Source organism: Molothrus aeneus, chromosome 13 (assembly GCF_037042795.1).
Source record: "Molothrus aeneus isolate 106 chromosome 13, BPBGC_Maene_1.0, whole genome shotgun sequence".
Lineage (NCBI taxonomy): Eukaryota > Metazoa > Chordata > Aves > Passeriformes > Icteridae > Molothrus > Molothrus aeneus.
In genome coordinates this window covers 9,938,276-9,955,135 of record NC_089658.1, presented here as the reverse complement: position 1 = coordinate 9,955,135, position 16,860 = coordinate 9,938,276, and the positions used below count along the sequence as shown (strand labels likewise).

Genomic DNA, 16,860 nt, shown 5'->3' with positions numbered 1-16,860 from the left:
GTATGCCCCTCATACTAATTTCATAGCACCCTATCACTACATACACCCACATCTTTGATTATTTTTGGTAGTAAGTAATTAACATATTTTGACTCATTTATTTGGCTAATGTTCTTGTTGGCATGTTTCACTCACACATACATAGTTTTGTTCATGGGCAAAACAGGGAACAGTAATAGTGCTTTGGAGTAAAGAAAAGAAAGCAACAAGAAGATTAAAAATTCCCACTCAAAGAGCACTAGATTTAATTTGTGGTTATTAATGATGCTGGATGCTCATTTTTTACTTAATTGTGAGTTTTGGTCAAAAAACATGGATGGTTACTTCTTCAGATATGGAGTGTTGTGAGACAAAGTTTCCCCATTCTATTCCTGTTGTTCAGATGTTACTGATTTGATTTTGTGCTTGTAATGTAATCTTTAATTTGTAGAAGTGTATGTTACTTAAAAACCCCAAAAACTACAGGCCAAAAACATACAACACTTCTAAATTTAATTATTGAAATCTATATTGCAGTGATTTACCTTTTCCATTTTATGTCTCTACTTCAAAAACATATTTCTGAGTAAAAATAAGAATTCATCCTTATCCTTTTTATTTTTTCCCAGACCAAATGTGTGTGGATCACGTTACAATGCCTACTGCTGCCCTGGATGGAAAACGTTACCTGGTGGAAACCAGTGCATAGTCCGTAAGTCAATCTCCTTATGTGCTATGACTGATGTTTATCTTTGTCCTTCTATGTCTCAGGGTGGTTTTATTGTATACCAGAACTGAAATGTGTTTCTGTTTGTTTTCAATAGCAGCTATGCATGATTGCTTTACCATTTAAAATATATTAAGCTAATATACAAAGTTTCGTGGGCTACAACACAGTGATGTGATACCAATATTTAACAAAAGATTAATGTTGTCCACATGTTCTGTTTAAGTCTCTAGTAAAGGGTTCCTAGGGGTGTGTGAACTCTTGGGAATGAGTGGAATATGTTAATCTATTTAGGTTAATGGAAGGAGGCAACAGCATCAGGCCAGCAAATGCATTTTCTCCACTTTTTGGGACCATATCCCTGAAATATATATGTAGGGATATAAATGTATGCATACATCATAGTGCTATATGCATATTCATGTGTAGTAGAACAGTGTACCAGAAATAATTCCTAAAGGCACTTTGCCCAAGGCTGATAAGACTCTCTCCAGAGATCCTGCAGAAGTGTGCTGTCAGATGGGAATGACTGCTCTTGTCTGTGTGTGGTGCAGAAATAAAGGAAGCATTATGTTGCTGCCTCAGTGCCATCCTTCCTCCAGGAAGGTCTGGTAAAATGGAAAACAGTTTCACTTTTCCAAGGAAATCTCCCCATATCTAGTGTGGCCTGTGGCATGTTCCCAGACCTTTTCATGGCAGATGTTGAAGGTCTAGGTCTCATCTGCATCTTTATAGGGGGGGCAGCTAAACAGGAGGAGCTGTTTTGGGATCTGTTGTATGCGGTTTAATGAGTTTGTGGGTATTTATGTTATGGTACTGAATTTTCTGTCAGGTGTTTTTTTATGTGTTTGAGGTTTTTGAGACATATTTTAAAGGCATTTATGTTTTCTTAATAGCAATCTGCAGACATTCCTGTGGGGATGGATTTTGCTCTAGACCAAACATGTGCACATGCCCAAATGGTCAGATAGCCCCCTCCTGTGGTTCAAAATCAAGTAAGTATTTCTTCTGTGTCTCTGATATTGCTCTTTTGAGTCTGTGAAGCTACTAAGGTATGTAAAATAGTTCAGTGGTCAGTATTTAAGACAAATAACCTCTGAGTCACCAGACATACTTTTACCCCAGGAAGGGAAGTGTAGCTTTCTATGATGAAACTGAAGAATGACTCAGAGATGGGCTTTTGGAAACGCTTCTTTTTTTTGCCAAATCAAACCCAAATCAGTCTTATTGGAAGCTACTTTCATTTGCCACTTTGTAACACTAATTCCAGTCCTCCTTGTTTTCTGGAAAATACCTTATTTCTGTTCACTGGTAGGCATGAGCATGTATACAACAAAAGTTGTAATGATAGAGAGACAGCTCTTGACAATTGGCTGATCTTGACATGCTTTGGAATTTCCTTCAGATTTCAAGGATTATAAACCAGACACTATGTATGCTGTATGCTAATACCTAGGCCTACAAGCTTTAGAGCATTTCCTTGCCAGGCTCAGTACATGTCTTCTGAATCTAATACTGCTGACTTCCTTCAGGTGACACTTCTGCAGGTACTAGAGGTACAGAGTTGCTCAAGGTTTTAAGTGGAACAGCTTTTCATCAGAAAAACAAAGGTTCTTTGAAAATGAAGCTTTTCAGAGAGATGAATTTTCCTAGAAATGTTTGTATTTCAAGTTTTCAAGGAAGGCTCCCCAGAGCCGGGGAAAAATAAGTAAAATTAAATTCATTCAATGAACAGAGAACTCAATGGCTAAACATGAGTTGAGTGTTTGATATTGAGTAGGATTCATATCTGAGATTCCAACTGTAAAGTACTCTGTATTCTCGTTTGAACGTGGTTCTTGTCTCTTAGAATGTAGAAGATTTAGATTTTTTTATGACATATGAAGTTTCTGGAAAGAATTTTGGGGGAGACTTGTTCCCACAAATGCCTGTAACTATCTGAACAACATATTAACAGAAGTCAGTGGGGGATGCACTCAGCTGAGGTCTCTAATATGCAAAATGGTTATCCTTTTAGTTCTGAATATCTTTTGAAACTCAGTGTGTGGTCTGCTTTGCTTCTGTATTTTTTGCTTTGCCATTTTTTTGCTTTCCTGGTTGATAAGAGTTTTCCCAGATAACTGACCATTTCAGTTTGTGGTTTTAGCATCCTTTTTATGCAATAACAGTGGAAAAACATTAACAACTGCAGAATGTAATGGAATGGCATGTACTAAAATGGTAAATATTGTTCTTTGTAGTTCACCCCATCTCATGCTCCTGTGATATATGTTAGGGAGAGGACAGCATGAGGAAGATGTGGAGCTATGGAGTTCCCAGAGAGTACTGGAGGGAGGGAAGGGTGCAAAATGCTGCACAAATGTGTGTGGTGGTGTGCTCCTGCCTGGGTTTGCAGCTACTGTTTTACCAGGTGCTTATGCCTTAGTCCTGTAAGGCAGTAAAGGAAGGTATGACCTTCTCCCCATACCCTTCATGGCACAGAAGGAGAGATACATCCCTGTATCTGTTACGTGTTTTGGCACCTTTGGCAGGAACAAGTGGGCCTTACCTCATGTTTTTCTTTGGCCCCACTGAAGTCTTTTATGAGTCAAGACTCAAAAGAAAAATAGGGTAAAGTTTTTGGTTTTTCTTGTAGCTCTTCTTCTGAAATACTCTACCATTGTTCTCCACAGTTTTAGCTTTCATTGGAGTTGTTCAATTTCTGCAGTAACGTAAGATACATTTTGTGTATGTGGTTACATTACATCCCCTTTATTTATTAAAACATACCAATTCTAAAAGCAAAAGTGTCTGGTAAGTTGTAGAGAAAAGAGACTCCACTGCCTCTGTGCACTCATGTTTAATATTTTTATGATTTAGCACATCATTAGGACTTAGAGAACATACTTTATGTAACTCATTTGTGCTGTTGGCACTGTAGACAAAAGCCATGAATATGTATTTAGACAATCGACCACAATGACTTAGATCTGCAATTAGAAAACAAAGTAAACATAAAAAGTACTGTTTGACACCACATGGTTACTGTCAACTACCTTTGGTAGCAGTTAATATTTTGTCAGAATATGCATTCATTAAACCTTATTTTAATTATATGTTTTTAAAATAAGAAAAAATCTAATTAAATAATTAAAAATCAAATGTAAATGATACATGTTTGTCACATGCAAAATAAAAATAGCAAATATGTCTGAAAAATCCATGATTTCTCAGAATTAAGTGTATAGCTTCTTGTACATGAGATGTGTCTGAGATATTCTTTGGATATTTTAAGCTGTGTGTGTCTTTAGTACTTAAACAGTCACTAGTGGGCATAGATTTTCTAGCAGGTACATCCATAGATAGAAACTGAATTGGCAGTGACTCATACTCTGGTTGTCTGTTGAAATAAAATATTTAATGTGGATTGGAAAGCATGTGGATTCGAGAGTAAAACAAAGCCTCCAAGTTTGATTCTCATGCAGGTCAGTTTCTGGGACTTTTCTGGTTAAGAGTCAGCTTTAGGAATCTGATTTGTGGTAGAAAAGATCAGCCGGTGGTTTTCTCAGCAGGGATTTTAGTGACATCAGTAAACTTACTGGCTGAGTAGTGGTTATTTCTGTGTAATTAGTGAATTTTTGGGTGTGCTTACAGCAGGCTTGGAGATAAGAGTGCCAAGTGAGGAGGCCTCCCTGCTGCTGGCTGTGATGTGTGTGTGCTCTGACGCTGCAGGTGCAGCTGTGTGTGAATGTGCAGCGCTCCATGCTGTGGGAGGTGTCCTGGGCTCCCTGCTCTACCGCGGCAGCGGCTGCACTGCCACCCCCAGAGATCCCTGGCTGAGGGTGCAGTGTCCGTGTCTGTCGCTGCTGCAGGGTGCAGTGTCCGTGTCTGTCGCTGCTGCAGGGTGCTGTCACAGCTGGGCCTGCTGTGTCCGTGTCTGTTGCTGCTGCCGCCCGGCCCCTCAGTGCTCCATTCATGCTCTATTATCCTGACGCGTGTTAGAGCTGCTGCTCTGCCCCTGTGCGAGCATAGGGCAAACGAGGAGGAGGGTGTCAGGCTGCCCCCAGGGTTATGGGTCAGGTCTGTCTCTGAGCTGAGCCCCTGGTTTTGCTTCTGTAATCAGAATGGTTTTGCCTGTCTGAAACAGGGAAGGCATTTGCTGATCCTGAAGGAAGGGAGCTGTGACAGAGGGTACTGCGGATTTTGTCTATGCCTTGTGCAGGGCCGTGGGGGCAGCAGGCTCGTGTCCCGCCTTGGCGCTAGCTGCCATCTCTCTCCTGAGTCAGTCGCTTGACAGAGAAAGCACGCTGAGCATCTGGGATGCGATGCGGCCGTCATTCCTTGTTTACAGCTCCTGGCAGGCAAAGCCCTGCGTCATGCACGGCCGGGGCTGGGAGCGTTTCCTCGGCAGTGGCGCAGAGGCAGAGCCGGCCTCTCCTGCCGTGCCCGCTGGCCGCGCTGCCGCCCTCAGCCTGAGGGGCCGGGCCAGCGGCGCCGCCGGTTCCCACCTGAGGAGTGCAGAGCCTCCGCCTCACGTTTCTGAGTTTGGGATGGCAGACTAGACAGCCTGTGTGCTACCCCTGGTCTGCTTGGGGAGCTCCTGCACGTTTCATGAGCGGTTGTGCTTGTGGCAGTGCTCTGGGTGTGATGAAGTCTTTACTCAGTTTTGCTGGGTATTTATTTAAAAACTCAGGAATTGTTATGCTTAAGAGGGCAGCACTTTGATAAAAAACACAACTTCCGCCCACACGCAAAGCCTGTGTGGATATGTATGGTCTTGCTGGCCTTTTGCAGGTTTATAAAGTTGTGTTCCTGGAGTTATTCCTGTTTTGACTTCAGACATTTCCACCGCAGACTGTTTACAAATTGGATGTGAAAAAGAACAATAATTGATTAAAAGCAACCATTTATGGATGTTAACATTTCCTGTGCGTGCCAAGATAAGGCAAAGCTATATGCACTGATTTACCAGCCTTATGGTAATTCCTGTGCTTTTTCTTTGAGTCTGTGTCAGTGTGGTATCTTGGAACAGGTTATTTCATTTACCGGAATATCTCCACTGACATTAATGGAGTTGTTGATATAGCTGAGAAAAGAGAACCTGGACCCGCATTAATATGCTAGTTTTCAAAAATGCATTTTTAAAATCATCATCTGAGCTCCAGACAGCCTTTGAATGTGTGTCTGTAAACTTTTGGAAGGATAATATTACAGAATAGTTTGTATGATTTTGGAAGTACTCTTTCCAACATTCCCACAAAAGAGGGCAGAAAATAAGTAATTAGTTTACTGACTATGTCAGTGGTCCTCTTGCCTGGTAATAGGCAAGAAAGCTCACTGCTTTAAATGGCTCATTTTAGTAAGGATGACTGGGTGTCCCAGCAGTCTCCCATAATGATTTTAGTTTTTAAAGGAGGAAGAAGTATTTTACCTTGAAAAAGTTATTTTAAGAAGCAGTAAGACAAGTTATGGAAACTTTGTGTGTATATCCCCAAAATGAGGAAATATACTTCATTTATACATGAACAGATAATATGAAAATCATCATTTAAGCTACTGTTAACCTTTTAATCTCAAATGTAGTTCAAACTACTTAAATGGCTTTGGTCTTCATGTGGGAATGGAAATTAGCTCTTGGCATAGCTTGCTCTAATTGAAATCAGTTTGTGGTTTTTAAGTTCCTTCCCTGCTTGACAGATGATATCATTTCCTATGCTTTTTGTAATCCCCTCTGTTTTTCTAAGATTGTATAAAACTAGTTGAACTACACATTTTAAAGTAACTGTACACCTTTCTCTGACCTACTTAGGACATTATCCAAAAATTTTCACCAGATATTCACTCTGTATTTGCAGACAATTTTACTTTTTATTGAGGAATGTTAGTACATTTTTGTTGCTTGAAGTACTGAAGTACATCCAAAGCAGAACAAAGATGTATAATAACTATTTGATGCATAAGAAATGTAATACACAGGTTTTGCTTTTATAATTGAAGAATTAAGGTTACTAGTGTTTTAAATGCTAGATTGCTTTCAATTCTTTCTCCAGTTTTATGTTTTACTTCTGTTTTGTGGAATCATATAGTTATAGAAGGCAGTACAGTTAAAATTATTATTTCTGCTTGAAAATAAAAAAAAAAATCTGTTCACATACTTCTGAACTGTTAAAAGCCAAATGATGCCTAAGAGTTTTGCGTGAGATGAAAAATTCGATGTTTGCAGCTAACAGTTGCCAGGCTCTGTTGGGACATGCAATTTCCATTTTCAGTCCTGAGCATTTCAGACAGCATGGTGCAGGTATCCAGTGCTCCATCAAAATCTACTGAAAGGCTGATCAGACTGTAATCCTATCTGGGGAGGAATCTTTCATGTGGCTCCTGTTAGGAGGAAAACCATTTCCCAGCTGCTTACTGGAGGGCAGGCCCCAGTTCCCAGCTGTGTTGGACAGCAGGACCTGTAAGGACTTCACTTTGTTGGGAGATCTGCCCACTTCTCTCTGTCTTATGAGGAGCCTGACATACTTTCAGTTGCTCCCAACATCTAGTTAAGAAATATGTTTGCCCTTATTACTAAAAGAATTACTCAGAGACATGATGTTTTACTGGCATGAGGCTTAAGCTGCCTGTTAACCATTATAAGGGATGGGGTTGCAGCTGAGGAGAGAGTGCTGCTGCTCCCCTGCCTCTGCCCTTGGGAGGGAAGGTTGTTGGCTCTGGGGAAAGGCTGTCTGTGAGCTCTGCAGCTCCCAAGCACAGCAGCTCTACTGGTGAGGTGAGCCCACAGTTGGCATACAGAAAGAAATCACTCTGTTATTTCTCCTTTTTATGCCAGAAATCCTGCTTGGCCAGGTCAGCTTCTGGTGTTGCATATGTTAGCAGAACAGGGCTGTCTGCAGGAGCTTCCTTACATGCTTCACTTCAATACTTCCCTCCCCCACTTCCCAGATGATAAGGCTCCCTTTCTAATGATGCTGTCTGCCAGAAGTTTAGTACTTTTCCCTTATTGAAGGCTTTTTCTCATAATTGCAAACTAGGAAAGAAATGTTGAGGATTTATGCTCATATGAAATGCCTTTGACTTCATTTGAATGAGAGGGTTCATCAAATTCTTGCACCATATCCTATAATCCTTAGGAACTGTGAATCTATATTGTGTTCTGTAGTGCCATTTTCCATATCTGTCATAAAATGTCCATTCTTGACTTCTAAAACTTTCTGGTTCACAGAGTCAATCCCTAAAAAAAAAAGTAAAAGTAAATGTTTACCTTTAGCAAACAGTCAAGTGTTTCTGACACAGATTCAGTTTTCATTTTATAGCTAAAATTAGGGTTTTTAATGTAAAGTTTGGTTTGATTTAACTGAGGAAAATCTTTTTCTTTTCAAGTCCAACACTGTAACATCCGGTGCATGAACGGAGGTAGCTGCAGTGATGACCATTGCCTCTGTCAGAAGGGATACACAGGAACTCACTGTGGGCAGCGTAAGTACACTCCCAGGAATGTAGATACTCTTATGTGGTTCTGGGGGTGTGGATTGGACACTCTTTTGCACTAAACTTCAGCTGCTGTTGAGCTTGTTTTTGATCAGGTATAGTGAAATTTTACAGAAAAATACATGTCTTTGTAATGAATGCTGAGTGAATTCTTACTGATCAAGACTATTAAAAACACCATGTGACTTCATAATAATTGGATATAACTTGATCCTATAACTGCCATAATTCCCATTGACCTCCAGCATTTCTTCCCCACTAGAGCAGTGGGTCATACATCTAAATTTTGCATGGGATTCAGTTTTCATTTTATAGATAAAATTAGTATTCTTGATAAAAAGTCTTGTTTTCATTACAGTGTTTGCATCAGACTTAGCTAATATGCTTTAGAAATTTTGATGTTGTCTTATTAGAGTTGATTGACAGATTTTTTTATTTCCTCAATCAGTCCTTAGTCAAAAGCAATCCTGGATGTGCTGCTTGAAATCTCTCCCAAACTGACTTTGGTGCTCTCTTGTTCTTGGCTGGAATGCTGTGAAGTAACTCAAATAAGGATGTAGACACTGCTTTTAACCAAGGCTGTCACGTTGCTACCTAGTGAAATATTGGTCTGACACAGAAAATGTGTTTAGCTCCTTTAATGAAAACCTTTTGTGCTCTGTCAAAATCAATGGCACACTTTACATGAACTTCAGTGGGACCAGGAATTTACCCTAATAATCTGGAGGAGGATCACATGGTGAAAGGATTAAGAATTGTATTTCTGCCTTCACTGTGAAATATCAAGTGGATAAAAGAGGATAAATGGAAATCTTCTTTCTACTGAAGTGAATGTGAAACGGAACAAAGAATAACATTACTCAATGAACATGAAATTGTATTTAAAATCTCCTTTTTCATGTGCGTGTTGTATTTTCTAATTATATCTGAGAAGAATTTCTTTTGGAGTTTATTAATAAAAAATTGACTTCTGAAGCTAGTGACAACATGATACAGAGGAAGAGTATCTTGAATTAACATGGAATAGATATTGATTAAATTTTGCTATCCTAGTTAATAGCCTTATTTATTTAACACCAGCAAACATCCTTTTAATACTGGATTATTACAGAAGGAACAAACACATTTGAGGATTTAGAGATGAAATATTCCTCTCCATCTTCTATCTGCAATCTCTATCAGTGTTTGTTTGTTACAAGTTTGAAAGATATTGTTTTGAAGTTATGGGATTGTCCGGCTATCCCAAAGGGAAAGGCTCTGAGAGGTCAGAAAAGCTGTGGTTGTTCCTGTATGTGTGTTATGCTCCACTGAAAAGATGAGCTCACAGTACTAATGAGGCCAGGAAGTAGTAAAAGGTCATGGAGTAGATTCTAGGAAAAGAATTTGGTCTGTTTACCATTTTTGCCAGTTTACCTAAGTTGGCCAAGTACGTAGCTTCATGTCTTTCTGAAAACAGCTCAATAAAGATTACTCTTGCCTTCCCTTTGATGCAGCTGTCTGTGAAAATGGATGTCTCAATGGAGGGAGATGCGTAGCTCCGAACCGCTGTGCCTGCACCTATGGCTTTACTGGACCCCAGTGTGAGAGAGGTACGTGCCCGAAACCAGTGGCAGGAATTATGTTCCTGCACTTCCAGCAGCAGGGCTGTTGGGCCATTATCTATTGTATTCTGTGGCTGAATTAGTTGTGTTTGTTTTTGTTGGTCTCAAGACAGAAAATAAATTATAAGTAGCATTTTTAGAAATATGTGAACTTCATAAGGATAGAGGCCAGGATAAAACACAGACGTAGCTGTTTACTTTGTGATGAAAACACTCCAGTGGAAGAAGTGGCAAATGAAAGTGTTTGTGTGCTTTTGTTCAAATTTCGGTTTCTAAGTCATCAGAAAAGGTCTTTGGATTTAATATACATAAGTAGCATCTTGCCTATGTCTTTGTTATGCTTTCTTTTGCAGAGCTTCTTCAATTCTCTTTTCCATTTTGTACAGATTTATTGTTTTTAATTTAGCTTTTTAGTTGCATATCCATATTGATAATTTTCAAATGAAAACACAATGATACCAACTACCTTATATGGTATGTGGATTTTTTTCAGGGTTATTAAACCAACTTAACATTTCATTTGTGAGCAGTGGACAATGTTTAGGTATAATCCTGTTGAGTTTTATAAAAATGCAAATAAAATATTTTCACTTGTCAGAGCAATTGGTCTGTGTAGTTGGAAACTCATGCATTCTATTCATAAAATAGGTTGTGTTACCTCTCTATGAACCTGGGGCAGAATAGACATTAATAATCTGATTTTGGGCTTCCATGTAGAGGATGTGCTTGGCACATGAAATTTCTGTCGATGAGTGTGTCAGATGATCTCTGCTGTCAGTGCTGCACCTGGAGGAGTAGCAGTTGGCTTTTTTTATGTGGCAGCCTAGGTGGGTGATACAAAACAACAACTCTGAGGGGACCAAAAGTTTTTTTTTCCTGTGCTTAAACTGATGAATCAGGTATTTCCAACAATTCCTAAAATTGCTGTGTTGGCACTGGGTAAAGTCATGCCAGTTGTCCACTCAGATGTTATAAAAGTAATAGAAACCAATGGTGAGATTTTTCCAAGGACTGAAAAGTAGCTCAGTTCTGAATCATGGGATCTCACTGCTGGAGAGGAGTAAGAAGAATGGGCAATTAGGTTGAAAAGTTCCTAATTTTGGAGAGAATAAATGCTTATAGGTGAGAATTCATGGAATATTACTGCAAAGACTTGGAATTGCAAGCAGTTACTCCTTGTTCTTCATGGGTGAAGTTTTTGAGCCTTCAGTGTGGTGAGGAGTGTCAAGTGAAATTTCAGAAGAAGATTGTTCAGTGCTATTTCTGTGTTGCCTGATCTGAGACCAGTTTGACTCCACATCATTAGGGCAAGTTTCTAGGCTGAATCCTGGTAACAGCTTCAGTCCTGTCTCTCAGGGCTCCTTCCTGGTGGTGGGTGGAGTGAGAAACTGGTGGCACAGAGCCATTTGAGCCAAGTCAAGCTGTCCTGAAATTACATGCATGCTATTGAGCACAATTGAGGTGGAAATTTGTAACTTACATGCCTTGTCCACAGGCAGTTTTTTACTTAAAACACGTGTTTGATTTTATAGTTATCAATAAAAGAGAAAATAGACATTAATGAGCTGTAGTATTCCTGGTTAATGCTTGCTTGCTGTGTTGAGGCCAAATGGTTGTCATATCTTCCCAGAAAACCTCTGAAATTTGGCTGCTTTCACAGATTTTCTGCAGTCTCTCTACCTAGCTGAGCTAATATGTTCCCCTCCTCTAAAAAGGGTGTGGTGGTTTTTGGTCTCAGAATCACATTATGCCATGAGAAAAACTTTTTCTGAAGATAACTTTTCAAGTATAAACTAATCTTGGTCTTAGAATAACTTGCCTTGTTCAGCACATGCACCTGTGTGGTCACTGGGGAGTTGTCTGGCTGCATATGATTTTACACAGCTGTCAGCTAAGTAAGAGGTCCATATTTTGAATCTAGCTTTGGAAAGTTCTGTGGCTTTGACACTCCCTGGTGGGCTTCTGATGTACATGTGAATGGATGTTAGCCAGAAAATTGACAAGATTCATGCCTTGTAGAGTAAAATGGTGTGTTTATTAGAAAGAAAAGAAAGAGGGGAGGAAACAAAACAAAACCAAAGCATCTCTGTGCATGGAGTCAGGGGTGGGGGGGGGGAAGGAAAATACTCAAGAGAAATGGTGTCTTAAGCTATGCCATTTCTGGCAGAAGCAGGAGAAGCAGATTGTTTTGCAAACACCATTTCTGGATATAAACGTAATGTGCAGTGATACAGTTTTGTGGCATACACATTCTCCATCTGTTTGGCTGTGATTTGACTTCTAGGTTATGCCATCCCACAAGCTAACAGTTATGGAAGTAATTTACTGCTCTGTATCACCCAGTGCTTTTCTCTACAAGCATCAACTAACAGTAACAGTCAAAGAGTGTTTGTGGCACATATGTCACACACCAAAGAATATTCCAGCCTGTGCTGCATATGTCATAACTTAGAACTGACTTGAATAAAACAATGTCGAGGCAACCAAACACGTGGGGTTATTCTAATAATCTGATAGGGAAAGCATTTAAAATGTTGCAGGTGCTTGGAACAAAATTAAATCCAGTTTCTTAGCTACAGAGACAAGTTGTGTAGTTCTGTTCTATAACAGTGTCTTCTGTTTTAAGTAGTTTTTCCATACATTACCTCAGTAAATGTCGACCATGGGATTGTTAACGAAGACAAGACTTCTGTGTAGGTCAAGGGCTTTATCTGGTGAAAGACCCACTGCTTTCAAAGTGTAACAAACACCATCAAATTTGTGGCATGAGTATTTCTATGTATTTATTCAGTCATTCTTTGAGAGGGTAGCAGCTGGCCTTGGACCATTTTGGCACACAAATTGCCTTTTTGTGTGTCTTGGAAATGTTAATCTTAGTGTAAAACACTATGAACAGGAGCATAAGGAATTCTGAGATTCACTTTTATCAGTGGAGCTCCTCTCCATGTCCTGGGAGTGTATGCCATGCCACTGGTGAGACAGGCTTCACCAGAGCTGGATCAATAACTTTATCATGGTGCACATGCATCATTAACTCCTGAGCTGTGTGTGTGGTGTTTGGCTCCTTTCCAGAGTAGCAGAAGCTGCTTGGACATACTGTCAAGTATATGCAGCTGTGTCATCAAACAACAGACCTGGCTTTTCTGTGCAATAGTGTTCAAAAAGGTGGACTTGACATAAACTCAACAGTAAAAGTGTAGTGGAGTTGGGAATGCTTCCTACAGCCATTTAAGACACATTTAAAATACATAGCCCAAGAAGGAAAATATTTCACAGATATGGCCTCAGTTAAAAATTGAACTTCAGGGACTGCTTTTAGGAAGGTGCTGAGTTCTTTGGCGTTGGTCCAGTGATGAGCTTTGAGATGCCTTTAAGTTCAAACCCAAGATGTCAATATGCTTAGAATTATGCAAGTGCTTAAGGGCCTTGCTGGATTTTGGCCCAAGCTTTCAGAGTTAGTTAAGATCTGAGAGATGCACTCAGCTTTTAGTTTATCAGTAATCGTATTATTTATGAAATCAGAGATAGCAGAAAATGAAGATGTGGACGAAGCAAAATTTCTCCCACTGGTTAAAAACTGGATGCCATCCTTATGCCATTTTACTGTTAGTGCTGAATAACTTGAGTGAGTTACAGACTCAGCAGTTTCTTTTAGAGTTGCTGAAGAGACTGAGAGCAGAGACTTTGCTTATGTTCCCCTGAGGATGATTCAGAACATTGACAGCTGTTGCTATTGTCTGTAAAAGAGCCTAGAGGATTTAGCTGGCTGTGGGAGATGCCCACGTTTGGGTTGTGTGAAAACATCCCTGTATCTTGCACTTTATGAGAGTCCAGAGAAAAATTGATGTTAGGAGCTCAGGAAGATCAAAAACCAGATTTGGTAGAGCTGTCTACAAATTTGTGCACAAAGGTTTTCTTGACTCTTTGAAACTGTTTCTCTTTAGACATTTGGGTGATAGTACTTTAAGAGGGTGAGTTCTGTATAATAGAAGGTTGTACATTGTTGTTATCCTTGTATTGCAGAAATGCAATGAAATGTGCTTTTCTTTTTCTGTCTGGATTCATTTAGAGGAACACAGTGGAAGCTTAGAATGTGTTACAGACCTGTTTGTTTATTTGAATGCTTGTGACAACATCAGGGGCTCAATCCTGCTGCATTCTGGAGTTTTGCCACTCACTTCACATAGGAGCAGAATTGGGCCTGATGTAGTTCAAATATTAAAAACGTACCACGTGTGTTTTGTTTTTTTATTACTCAGAATATGAGCAAACGATTGCTTTTTCTTCAAACAGAGTCGTTTCTGTACTGCTCTCTTCATGGCAGGAATTTTTGCATAATTTTTAATTATATTTGGCCATTATTAAAAGTTCCCAGAATTAATGCCATATGTAAAAATATCTTTCCCGGAGCCTCCCTATGAAAGTGCAGCCGCTGAAAGTGGTCAAGAGTAATGTAGGGCCCTGTATATTTTTTTTCTTTCTAAATACTACAACGGGTAGAATGTTTTTACAAAGAGGACACTGCACCCCTTAGTGTGCCCCGTCTCTGGTATTTAGTCTAAATGGAAAGTAAATAACAAAGTGTAGATAGCAGTAAAAGTATGTTCCCAAAGCCTTATGTTGCATTTAAAGTAGTATTGCAGCATATGGTAGCTGGCAAACATTTGAATAAACTTGATTTCTGTTGTTTTCTTCCAAGAAACACATCTGTTGACATAGACATGTAGTTTCTGCAGCCCTGTAACATGAATGCATGCATGTACAGTGTTATAGCAGCAAACTGAAGGATGGCTAGACTTGATGGCCTGCAATAAGGACTCTTGCACACATTTTTCCCCCCTGAAAAGTTATGAAAAATGGCTTCAGACTGAAGATCAATCTATTTAGTCACAGAGTGATGTTTTACTGACTTTAAAATAATTTCAGTATATGTTGTTACCCTTGATGTCTTTCAGTTTTAGAATAAAAATTCCATTGAGTTATCTTTTCTAAAAAAGAGGTTGAGATAACTGGATGAGTTTTTTAATTTTTAAAATTGAAGCTGCAGCTTTATGGTCGAGAAGTCAGCCTCTACAGAATGATTGTGTGTGATTTAGGTGGTTTGTAATACTTAGCAATATAATCAATAGATCTCTGGATCAGAACTCAGGACTCAGATCAGTCTGTTATTTGATGCCAAAAAGCATTTTTAGGGATCTTATGTATAGGAAGGATTTTATGCATTGTTCTGGTCCTTGCATATTCACCCCATAACTGGTCTTGTGTTGCTTGCTCTATGCTTTGTGTGTCTTAAAATATCATATAGCCAGTTTTAAAATGTTTCTTCAGATATATGCTTATAAGCTTAATCAAGATCCATAAATGATTAAGTACATATGGCTTAGGTCTCTTGTGACATGTGAGGGCTCCAACTTTTGTACACAAAGCTGAACATTTACATTTTGTTCCAAATTGATTTTTGGTTTCAGTCAAGCAAATCTAAAGTTTTCATTCAGCTATTTGGCAGACCTTTTTATATTTCCATGCTTTCTTGATTGGCTGCTAAGGACACTGACCTTTAGATGTGCAGTAAAGTATTGTTTGGACTTTGTTTTGATTTTAGTTGTAGCAGTGGAGATGCATACAAACTTAATCAAAAATGTGGAGCCTATATTTGGTATAAATTATCATCAAAACATTTGAATGAAATAGCTGCATTGTTCTAATCTGTAAGATTTGCTTCTTGTATGTAGGACATTGAAAGGACTCACAGGAGAGTCACTAGATCATTCTTCTGGTACTGCAAACAGCTTTGTTGTTGAACCTGACTCCTGCCTCCAGCTTTGCTGGCAGCTTCTGGCTCCTGTTTGCTGTGCAAAAAATTGGGTTCAGCTCTCGCTGCAGCCGGGCTGGACCTTGTGCTGGCTTTGCCTGCACGTGGTTCTTGCTGTCTGCCTTGTAGTGCCTTGAGAAATGAAGAGTGGAGGCCAGTGGAGGAGAGGCTTTGTAGAAGTTACCTACATGGAGAGATTATGGGATGTTGCATGCAGATCATACAGCTATAGCTTCTATATACACAGTGCAGACAGTGGAAAGCTGTAGCTTCCCTGACTGGCCTTCACTGCCAGAGCTGTGCTCTGCAGTGTTCCAGGGAGAATTGGAAGGAATCCCTCTCATGTGTTGTATCACAAGAGTAATTTTTTTTTTGTGTATATGTGTGTTGAAAGATTGAATCAGCTTTTATTGATATTGGTTGTCATTGCAGCATGGTGTTACATTTGAGAAATTCAGAATGTGTATCTTAGCGCTCATGTTCCCCTCTTAGAACCATTTTACCAGGCCCATTTTTCTAATTTCAGCCAAAACTTGTAAAAAATAAAATAGCTGGCCACAATTGATTTCTCGTGGAACTTTCCAAAGAAAAAGTGCCTTTGAAATGGTGACTCCCAGAGTCGGACATAATATAGGGAATGAGTAAATGCAGCTGAGAACTTACCTAACAACGCCTAGTTAGCTGTTTATGGAGAAAATTACTCCTTCTCTGGGCTGCAACATACTTTGATAGAAGAAAGCACCGCTACCTGAAAGCCTCTCATTTGTTACAGTGAAAACAAATGTTCTCCTTCTAAATCACCCATTCATAGCTTTTTTTCTTCTTGGGCTGGTAAGCTGAGAATTTTTGTTAGAGTTGCCACAGAAGCAAGTATCAGTATGCATGATGCCTCAGTTGAGTTTGTGATTTACTTTTTTTTCTTTGTTTTTACAAGAGATCTAAAACTTTTTAGATGGCCAGCCCTAAAAAAGAAAAGAAACCTCTTTTAAAACATAGATCTAACCTAATGAAAGGATAAACTGATGAAGGCATTTCCAAGTAAAACAATTCTTTTATGTAGGTCAGCTGCAAAATGCTAATGAAAATGCATCTTAAACAAGGTGCTCAAAGTGGTCAGTGTAACTGTTTTGACACATGTAAGATTTTTTGCTACATATTTGTAACAGAGCTGTTGAAATCTCTGTAAAAACAAGACTTTGCTAAAGTAAACTGTTAGATTTAGAAAGAGATCTACCCTGTATCAGCATAAAAGCTGCAAAAAATTGTGGGAA

At 39.3% G+C, this 16,860-nt stretch overlaps 1 protein-coding gene across 2 annotated transcripts in view; it reads left to right on the top strand.

Annotated features, from left to right (window-relative positions):
• Nucleotides 1–16,860, top strand: part of FBN1 (fibrillin 1) — a 143,653-nt gene that overhangs the window by 12,997 nt on the left and 113,796 nt on the right. The window contains exons 2-5 of one of the 2 annotated variants that reach the window (XM_066558504.1): nt 609–691; nt 1,603–1,701; nt 8,069–8,164; nt 9,670–9,765. In XM_066558504.1, coding sequence (XP_066414601.1) covers nt 609–691; nt 1,603–1,701; nt 8,069–8,164; nt 9,670–9,765 — 374 coding nt within the window. Of the gene's footprint in view, nt 1–608; nt 692–1,602; nt 1,702–8,068; nt 8,165–9,669; nt 9,766–16,860 lie in introns of those variants that run through there. The other variant, XM_066558503.1, reaches the window with a different exon arrangement.